The following is a 10,064-nucleotide window of genomic DNA, read 5'->3' as shown; positions in this document are numbered from 1 at the left end:
TGAGTCGACCTCTACAAGCTGAGATTGGCCCCCAGCAAAAAGCGAGGAGCTCAGTCCTACAGCCCTGTCTTAGTTTTCCTAGAACTTCTGTAACAAAATACCACAAAGTAGGTGGTTTTGAAGAACAGAAATTTATTGTCTCACTGTTCTAGAAGGTAGAGGTCCAAATCAGGGTGTGAGCCATGTTGATTCCTTCTGAGGGCTTGAAGAGAGAAGTTGTCTCATGCCTCTCTCCTAATTTCTGGTGGCTCTTAGAAAGCCTTAATATTCCTTACCTTGGATCTGCCTCCACAGTTACATGGCCATTGTTATAGACTGAATCGTGTTCCCCCCAAATACGTAAATCCTAACCCCTAAAACTGTGGTTATAACCCCATCTGGGAATGTGTTTTCTTTGTTATGTTAATGAGACAGTATTAGTGTATGATGTGTGTTAAGTCAATCTCTTTTGAGATATAGAAGAGATTAAACAAGCAAGTGAGCAAGCAGAGATGGGGGAAGATAGATGCCATGCCACATGATTGCCAAGGAATAGAAGCTGAAAAGAGACAAGGACCTTCCCCCAGAGCCAACAGAGGAAGCTGTCCCCTAGTGCTGGCACCCTAAATTTAGACTTCTACCCCACTAAACTGTGAGAGGATAAATTAGTTTGTTAAAGGCAACAAAAAAAAAAAAAAAGAAAGAAAGAAAGAAATCAAATGTGTTGCATTGGGCAAATCTACTGCAAAAGACCTCTTTAAAGTGTTAAAAAGTAAAGATGTCACTCTAAGAACTAAGGTGTGCCTTAGCCAAGCCATAATATTTTCAATTACCTCATACGCATGTGAAAGCCGGGCAATGAATAAGAAAGACCAAAGAGGAATTGATGCCTTTGAATTTTGGTGTTGGCAAAGAATATTGAATATCCTATGGACTGCCAGAAGAATGAACAAATCTGTCTTGGAAGAAGTACAGCCAGAGTGCTTTTTAGAAGCGATGGTAAGACTTCATCTCACATACTTGACTTGTTATCAAGAGGGACTAGTCTCTGAAGAAGGACATCATGTTGATTGCTTGACTGCTGCTTCCACAGGTGTTGATTGTGGATACCATATGCTCTAGTAATTCCACTAGTACATACCCAAAAGACTTGAAAGCAGGAACACAAACAGATACTTGTACATCAATGTTCATTGCAGCCTTATTCACAATAACTAAATGATGAAAACAACCCAAGTGTCCATCAACAAATAATGGATAAGCACAAATTGGTATATCCACACAATGAAACACTGAAAAATAAAAATTATTCAGAAAAATGAAAAACAAATTTCTAAAATATGCTATGACATGGATGAACCTTGAGTAAATTACGTTGAGTGAAAGAAGTCAAAACAAAAAGACAAATATTGTATGATCCTACTTATATAAAATATCTAGAATAGGCAAATAAATAGAGACCAAAGTTTATTAGTGATTACCAGGGCTGAGGAGAGGAGAAAAAGGGCAATTATTGCTCATGGGGTGTTATGGATGGAATTGTGTCCCCAAAAAATGTGTGTCAACTTGGCTAAGCTATGATTCTCAGTATCGTGTGATTGTCCACCATTTTGTCATCTGATGTGGTTTTCCGAAGTGTTGTAAATCCTACCTCTATGATGTTAAGGAGGCAGGACTCAATCTATAAGATTAGATTGTATCTTGAATCAATTTCTTTTGAGATATAAGAGAGAAAAACAAGCAGAGAGACAGAGGAAACTCATACCACCAAGAAAGCAGTGCCAGGAGCAGAACGAGTCCTTTGGAACCCGGGTTCCTGCGCTAAGAAGCTGGAGAACAGGGGAAGATTGATGACAAGGATTTTCCCCCAGAACCAACACAGAGAGAAAAACTTTCCCTAGAGCTGGCACCCTGAATTTGGATTTCCAGCCTCCTAAACTGTGAAAGAATAAATTTCTCTTTGTTAAAGCCATCCACTTGTGATATTTCTGTTATAGCAGCACTAGATAACTAAGACAAGGGGTATTGAGTTTTTATTTGGGGTAATGGAAAACGTTTGGAAATAGTGGTGATGGTTGCACAACATAGTGAATGTAATTAACGTTGCTGAATGTGCACTTAAAATGGGTAAAATGGCAAATGTTTTGTTATATATATACTTACCACAATTTAAAAAAAATGAAAACAATTTCTTGCCAAAGTTCTGCTTAGGCTTACTTAATAGGAAAGAGTGCAGAGCTGGACAGAGGACTGGTGGATTTGACTTTTGGGATGGCCATAAAGTGAATTGTCTTCTGGAGGTCAGTACCTTCCAGTCTATACAATCTTTTCAGCACTGCAGCTAGAGGGAAAGAGATGTCTTGGAAGTGCTGACTAGTAGAGAAAGAAATGAAAGTGAGACTCTTCCTGAGACTTGGCAGTGCTCTGGGGCTCTGAGTAAATATAAGACAGGAGAGGATCAGTGGAAGACTCTTTCACTGCTCTCTCTTTCCCCCTTCCTTTCATCATGTATTTTTCCCATTTGACAATGAAAACAATAATGAGGCTGTTACCCACCAGAGAATGCAAGTAATAAATAATTCTTATAGGTAAGCAGGCAGTAGCAAATATAGAGAGAATGAGGTATTGTCAAAGACATACCATTAATTAAATTTTTGTTGATAAACGGATTACACTGAATATTAACAGATGACTTTCTGATAAGAGATATACATACGGTCAACTTTACCAAAATATCTCTGAACATAGCCAGTTGGATTTGACAAAATATCTGTTCGGTGTTTGTTCTATTTAAAATTATAGAAATTGCAAAAGTTCAGATAGTAAATGTCACACCAAAAGGACCAATTAACAATTTGATATGCACAGAAAAACCTCCCAGCTGATTCTTTACAGTTACTTTAAGAAGGCATTTAAAGCATGGCTTTATGTGTTGATTTTAAATTACTTGATTTCAGTGATCTTTTACTTGAATATACTATTTATGTGTACAGGCATGGGCTAATCTTTAGGACAAAAGTCTTGTTATCTTCATTAGCATTTTGTGTGAAATTTTGTAGAACTTTAAAGTGTCAAAAGCATTAAGCAGACTCTCCTCATATTGAAAACGAAAACTTTGGTTTATAGGACAGTGGGAGTTGCTAAGGTGTCGTGGTTTAGGACAAGGACTTTGGCTGTAGACTGCCTGGGTTTGAATTTAACCTCCACTACTTTTAAGTTCTTTGACCTTGGGAAGTTGGTTAATGTCTCTGAACTCAGTGTCTTCATTATCAAATGGAATCATAATAATCTAGTTCCCAAGGGATGTCATGAAGATACATCATTTAAAGCATGGTGCTTGGCACACAGGAATGTTAGCTATTTTTAAGCAAGCAAATCATTTTATTTTTTCTTTTAATAGAAAGTTGGCCAGAACCCTAGGCAAATAATTGCAGAAAGAAATGCCTATACCCCCTGCTGCTGAGTTAATTCCTACTCATAGTGACCCCACAGGGTTTCCAAGGTTGAAAACCCTATGCAGCACAGTTCTACTCTGACACACATGGAGTTGCAATGAGTTGGAGTCAATTTGATGGCAGCAGGTATTCTTAGTTTCCTAGGGTGCTGAAACAAATTACCACAAAGTGGGTGGCTTAAAATAGCAAAAAATTTTTCCTTCACAGTTCTGGAGTCTTAGAAGTTTGAATTCAGAACAGTGACAAGAAATGTTGGGTAGAAAGAGACCCGAACATACATCTGATCAGATTTGCAAAAGACAGGATTGGAGACAAGGGAAGAGAAGCAATGTATTAATTTCCTAGGGTTGCTGTTAACTAAGTACTGCAAATTGGGTGGCTTACATTCCAGAAATGTATTCCTTCACATTTCTGGAGGTTAGAAGTCTGAATTCAGGGTGTTGGCAGAGCCATACTCTCTCTGAAGACTCTAGAGGGCCCTTTCTTGTCTCTCCTGGTTTCTGGTAGCCCCAGGAGTTCCTTGGCTTGCAGCTGCAGCATAACTCTATCTCTGCCTCAGTCATCACATGGCCATCTTCCCTCAGCATGTTTCTGTGTCTCTTCTTCTCTTTCATAAGGACAGCACTCAGATTGGATTAGACATCATGTTCACTTAACTGATAACATCTTCAAGGACCCTGTTTCCAAACAAGGTCACCTTCACAGGTACTGGGGGTTAGAACTTCAGCATATCTTTTTGGGAGACACAATTTAATCCCTAACAAGCAATAGGTGAAGTGATGGTGGTGAGAATGCTGCAGAACTGAAGACAGATGTGGATGATCAGACAGAACTTGCATACTACTGGAGTGCATGAACATTGGCACAATTCATCGGCGATAACGAGCAGATGCGAAGAGGTATATACACTTCTAAAACACATAGAGGAAGTGCCTTAAAAATATGGAACGTTTATGGAGTCCAGACTTTCTGGAGCCATTGAGGCTGGTTGAGCCTTTGGAACTATTGCCCTGAGATAATCCTTACATCTTAAACCAAAAATACTCTCTTAAGTCTTCTTTAAACCAAACAATAGTTTAGCTTAATTAGTAAATGTCTGCCTTGAGGACCCCTGGTGGCATAGTGGTTAAGAGCTCCACTGCTAACCAAAAGTTCTGCAGTTTGAATCCACCAGCCATTTCTTGGAAACCCTATGGGGCAGTTCTACTCTGTCCCGTAGGGTCACTATGAGTCACAATCGACTTGAGGACAACGAGGTTGGTTTGGTTTGGTCCACCTTGAGCATTGTGCTCTTTTAAGAGCTATCTGTATGGGATAAAAATTGACAATAGCGACTCAAAAGATTAGATAGGAAACTTAGGGGGCAGTGAGTTTATGTTAATGAGGGAGGAACAACTTGGAAAAGAAGGGTGGGAATGATTGCACAACTTGAAGAATGTAATCAATGTCATTGAACTGTACATGTAGAAATTGTTGAATTGGTGTATGTTCTACTGTATATATTCTCAACAACAACAAAACACAAAATAAAAAACAACCAAATGTTGAGTTGAATGGTTTCATGTGAGTTAAAGTGCCATCTGTTTTTTATTTATGTAAACCGTTGGTTCATGTCTTTTGACCATTTTCCTATTGGCTTTGGCCTGTTTCTTCTCAGTTTTCACAAATCCCTACATATGAGGGAGATTAGCACTTTTTTCTGTGGTATAATTTGCAATCCTCCTCCCCAATTTGTCATTTTTTATTTGACTTTAGTAATAGTGTGTGTTTTGTTTTGTTTTTGGCCATGCACAAGGTCGTTGTTTGTTTGTTTTAAATACAGTAAAATTTACCTATCTTTTCTAAAGGTTTTGGATTTTGAGTCATATCAAAAAGGTTAAGAGATTTTCTCACTTCTGGATTATAAAGAAATTCGTTGATACTTTCTTCTAGTACTTACATAATTTATTTATTTTTACATTTAGATCCCTGCTCCATTTGAGGTTTATTTTGGAGAACGGTGTGAGAAACGGATCCAACTGTGTATCTTTTTTACAAATAGCTATCTAGAATATCATGCTGGGTTTAGGTAACCAGCTCTTTCTTTGCCACACTTTTTAGAGCCAGTTCTTTTGCCAGGACTGAGTCTGAACTCCGCTAGGAAAGTGGGACCTCTTTCCCAGGAGAGTTTCTTCCCTCCTCCAGGCCATCCATCTTCCTCAGTTTTCTGTCTCCCCTGCTCCGCCAGATGCTTTAGGGAGTGATGGAAGGGCTCTCTCAAGCCTACCAAAGACTCCCTCTATGAAATATTAAAGCATAGTCTAATTAAAAACATGTGCTATCGGTGTGTCTAAGCGCAGGCAGACAAAAGGGACAGAATTGAAATTTCATAAAAAAGCCCACTTTAATATATAATACAGGTGGCATCTCGAATAATTGGGAAACAGTGAAGTGTTAATAGATGGGCAGAGGCAGGGGGAGAGATGGATGAGGAGGAGGCAGGAAACAGTTGAAATGGGAACAGAGGTCTACCTGATGCACGTTTGTTGTATACTGAATGATGTTCAATGAATAAAAAAGAAATCAGTTATTTTCACTCTAGACATGGACATTTATTAAGGCTATGTCACCCTACCTGCCACCCCCCACCCCCCCACCGCAGAGAAGAAGAGTCAGTCAAGAGGGGTCTCAGTTTAACCCTGCTGTTTGAAGCGTCTCATTGTTCTGTTTATCCAGGACAAGAAGCTTGAGATCTTGGTGAAGACTGCTGGAGGAGTCCCGTTTCGATTTCCATAAGAGACGATGCCCTGGGCCACATTGCTGCACACGAGGGGGCCCCCGGAGTCCCCCTGTGGACAGAGAGAGGAAAGGGACTTAGCCAGGCCTCCGCACTCCAAGGCCTATCCCTAAACCCAAAGCTCTCAGAAAGGAGGGGGTCTCCTTTAATTGTGCTTGAGGTGGGGGAGGTGATACAGAAGGTCAGCCTCTGGAGCTTTCTGTCACTGTGCTGTCTCTATTTCCAACCAAAGTCACGTTTACAGGTGCTGGTTATGCTTACTGTCTCCAGCTCGATGCAAGCCAAGGGCCTTTCACCTACCTCAGGAAAACTTTGTGTGTAAGCGTGTGGTCAGATGCTCCTCCCATTCCCCAGGGGCCCCTCCCCCACTCTGGTCTGGCCCCCAGGCTGAGGGTATGGGGATGTGGTCTGTTCCCACTACTCCAGTTCTGCGCAGGCCCCTCTGTCCCAGGGCCATGTTGGCAGATGTCCTGGTCCTTACCAGGAAGACGGACTTGCGCACTCTTGGGTTTCCCACACAAATCTGCAATTGGCCGGTATACAAATCGAAACGAATGCTGCACTCCTCATCCCTCTCCACCCTCAGCTGCACATCCTGGAGTGTGCTTGTTTTCCTGTTCAGGCCAACTAGGCCCCAGCCAACTGCGGTGCACAAGGTGCCAGGCCTCAGCCTAGCCTGAGTCCGAGGCAGAGCCACAGGTCTCACGGCTCGATTTCGCCTGGTTCTATTCTCCAGCTGGCAGGAAGAGCACAGGTGTTCATGTTAGCTGGAGCCCCAGCCAAGGGCTCAGGGCCTGCTGGTGTGAGCTCCAGCTCCACCCCACACCTCTATCACCACCTTGGGTAATGCCCTTGCTTCCGCCTCCACAGTCCCAGGACACAGTGGAGCTGCCTCCCTGGAAGGGGCCCACTAGGTGTGGGAGGACCAGAGGGTCAGACGAGTGGTACCTGCAGCAACATGATGTCATTCCACTTGATCTGAGGATTATAGTCAGGATGGGGGATGGCTCTGAGCACAGGGATGTGCTGCTGGGTACTTTCTGACCTCTGGATGTCGTGGGCCCCCAAGATGACAATTATTTGGCTGCAAAGGAAAGGTGGTCTAGAGGTCGGTGTGAGTCACACAAGCTACAGTCCTCCAGGTCTGCAGGATAGGTGGACAGCCCAGAGCAGGTAGGACATAGCTGAGGGGAAATGAGAGGGCCCTGGGGCTGAGCTACTCTGTGCCTCTGCTTCTCTTGTTAGCCCTGAGTTTGGGTTACAGCGGCACAGTGGCCTTAAATTTTGCTTCCTCAGATTAAACTGAGCCCAATCCATGCCTCCCACCTCCACCTCTTGTTATTTTCTATCAGTGTGCTCCTTTCTTCCTCAGAAGTGCCATTTGCACTGACCTGTCCCCTCTGCCGAAGTCTTACTAGGTCTCTTTTTCACCTTTTCATTGCCACAACCCTGCTTTCAGATGGTTCCTCTGATGGGCTCTTTTGGGCCCTGTGTTACTAGCTGCCCCAGAGGCTCCTGAGCTCCTCACCTCCCCAGGCAGTGAGCTGCTGTCAGCACAAAGTCTTCTCGCACCAGGAAACCCCCACAAGCGCCCATGCCACCATTTGGAGTCCAAATCTGAAGATAAGCCATATAGGGGTGGGAGTGGGGTCTAGCCTCTCGGCCTCCGATGATTTCCCCTGGAAGAAAACATTTGGCATAAATCTTGTGCTCGCTGAACCCGCAGTGTGGCACCAGACTGGTGGCTCCAAAAAGACTATGAGATGGGGGAGGTGGGGAGAAGAGTTGATGCAGGGGAAGGAGGAGTTGGAGATCAGCGGTGAAGACTTGGGTCTGCAGTCTGCAGGGCACCAGACATTGGGAGAGGGCTCCCGGGCTCTGCAGGAAACACTTGGCTTGAAGGGATACTCAGCCTCTGTCCCAGACCTGCTCCCCCTACCTCCTGAAAAAAAAAGCAGCACGGTCCTTGGTCTAGGCAAGGCCAGCTTCAGCATCACATATTGAGGAGATTTGATCTACTGTCAGGATGGAAATCTGGAAGCCTCTGAAATGGACTCTCCCTGGAGTTTTCTGGTAGTTTCTTCCTCAGGGAATTTCCCAGATCCTGATCCTTCTGAGTCCAGGTATTGCCAGCTCATGGCCAGCAGGGGATTGGTTTCTAAGGATCTGGACATGAGTTGATGGGACTGTTATTGTTGTATCCTTATCTCCTAGGCTCTGACACTAGGACTGCAGAGTGAATTTATACAGCACGTTTATATAGCACTCACTACATGCTAGGCACTATTCCAAGGGCTTTATGTACACTAATTTAACCCTCATAGAAACTCTATGGGGTAGGTATTAATATTATGCCCATTTTATAGATGAAGAAACTGAGAAAGTGTGAATTTAAATAACTTTGTTAAGGATGCAGAATTAGAAAGTGGCCAAGGCAGATTCATAGCCGTAGCCAGGCAGACTGGATTCAGAGTCTATGCCCCTGACAACTATATAGTGGTTATTTGTTGTTAGGTGGGGTGGGAGAGGGCAAGAAAGGGAAGGGCAGGGCTTCTGTACACTGAACTTACCTAAACCATTGGTATCTATCTGGGAAAATTAGTGTGACCAAAGACCTAGCATGCAAGGAGAGTTGAGAAGTGAACTAGGAATGTCTTTGCACTGAGAGAGTAGGGGCCTTTGGGTCAGTGAGCTCACCAAATCTGGGACTAAATGGGCCTTGGGCTACTGTCCTAGCAGAGCTGAGAGACTTAGACTAGGGAAGAGCAGAAAATTGCAATAAGCAACAGTGTCCTCATATGAACACAGAGATACCTCCCACCGTGCCATTATGAGCATGTTTTCCTGGGACTGGAGAAAGAAGGGGTTTTACTGTTTCTCATTTCTAGCTTCCGTCCTTTCACCAGAATCCTGTGACCTTCTAGAAAATGACTATTCTTAGATGACAAGGACATGACCCAGAGGAGGGAGAAAACCCACTTGGCCTTCAAGGGAAAATACTTCTTTCCATTCCCACTGATTATCTATCCAGCTTTAGACTTCAGAAAGTTTCTGGAATGAAACAAGGCCAGAACGTGTCTGAGGATGTGACCAGGGCTACCTGGAGACACCTAAGAAGGGCTTTAGACCTTGGAGTGGGGGTGGTCACTCACCTGCTCTAGCCCCGGGGGATAGAAGAAAGGCCAACAGGAGCAGGAGCAGCTGCATGTTCCCTGGGTGGCTGCTTGGTCAGTTACTGCTTGTGCTTCCTCCTGATGGATTTTTAGTCCCGAAGAGAGGAAGGAAGGGGAGGAGAGATTGAGAATCCACAGTCCCATTCTCCTGCTGGTGTGATAGGTTTCATCACCCTAAGCTGCCCAAGAGGTTCCCCGTCAACTGCCAGTGAACTGGGTGAAGAGAGAATAATCCAAATAAACACTATGATCCCCCAAACAGCTGCTGAGTCAGGGCTGACAGCAGAAACAGGAACCCAGGGCAACTAGGAGGGGGGTTTTGCGCACTTTGTCCCAGAACTCTAAACCCACTAAATTTAACAATATCCCCAATAATGCATGACAGCAGGAGGCTCTCTACTTACTCCCATTTCCATCCCTCTGTGATTAGAGCTTCAGTCCTTTGGAATTTTAGGGGTTCTCAAAACGATTCCAAGATCCCCGGATTGCTTATTCATTTATACTTAATAAGGCTTGGGTAAGGGTGGATGAAAGATCTAAACTCACAAAATTTGAACTTCTGCTTTGATGATCATATAAGGTGAGGGGTATGGAAATCAAAGACCAAGATACACAAGCAGATCTGAGACCTTCCGCACAATAAACTGGGACCTAAAAAGTCTATAACCTCAAAATAACAAG

The 10,064-nt window shown here is 43.6% G+C and overlaps 1 protein-coding gene across 1 annotated transcript; it reads right to left on the bottom strand.

The window, feature by feature from the left end:
• Positions 1-6,081: 6,081 nt before the first annotated feature.
• LOC101352768 (cathepsin G-like) lies at positions 6,082-9,616 on the bottom strand. The gene is made up of 5 exons (XM_004391138.2): positions 9,363-9,616; positions 7,739-7,889; positions 7,159-7,294; positions 6,692-6,946; positions 6,082-6,262 (listed from the first exon to the last, which is right to left on the bottom strand). Exons 1-5 carry the CDS (start codon positions 9,415-9,417, stop codon positions 6,107-6,109), a joined length of 753 nt encoding a protein of 250 aa, XP_004391195.1. The 5' UTR covers positions 9,418-9,616; the 3' UTR covers positions 6,082-6,106.
• Between the last annotated feature and the right edge of the window lie 448 nt (positions 9,617-10,064).

Source organism: Trichechus manatus, unplaced genomic scaffold, assembly GCF_000243295.1.
Source record: "Trichechus manatus latirostris isolate Lorelei unplaced genomic scaffold, TriManLat1.0 scaffold00865, whole genome shotgun sequence".
In the NCBI taxonomy this organism is placed as follows: domain Eukaryota; kingdom Metazoa; phylum Chordata; class Mammalia; order Sirenia; family Trichechidae; genus Trichechus; species Trichechus manatus.
This window is presented reverse-complemented; position numbering and strand designations above follow the sequence as displayed.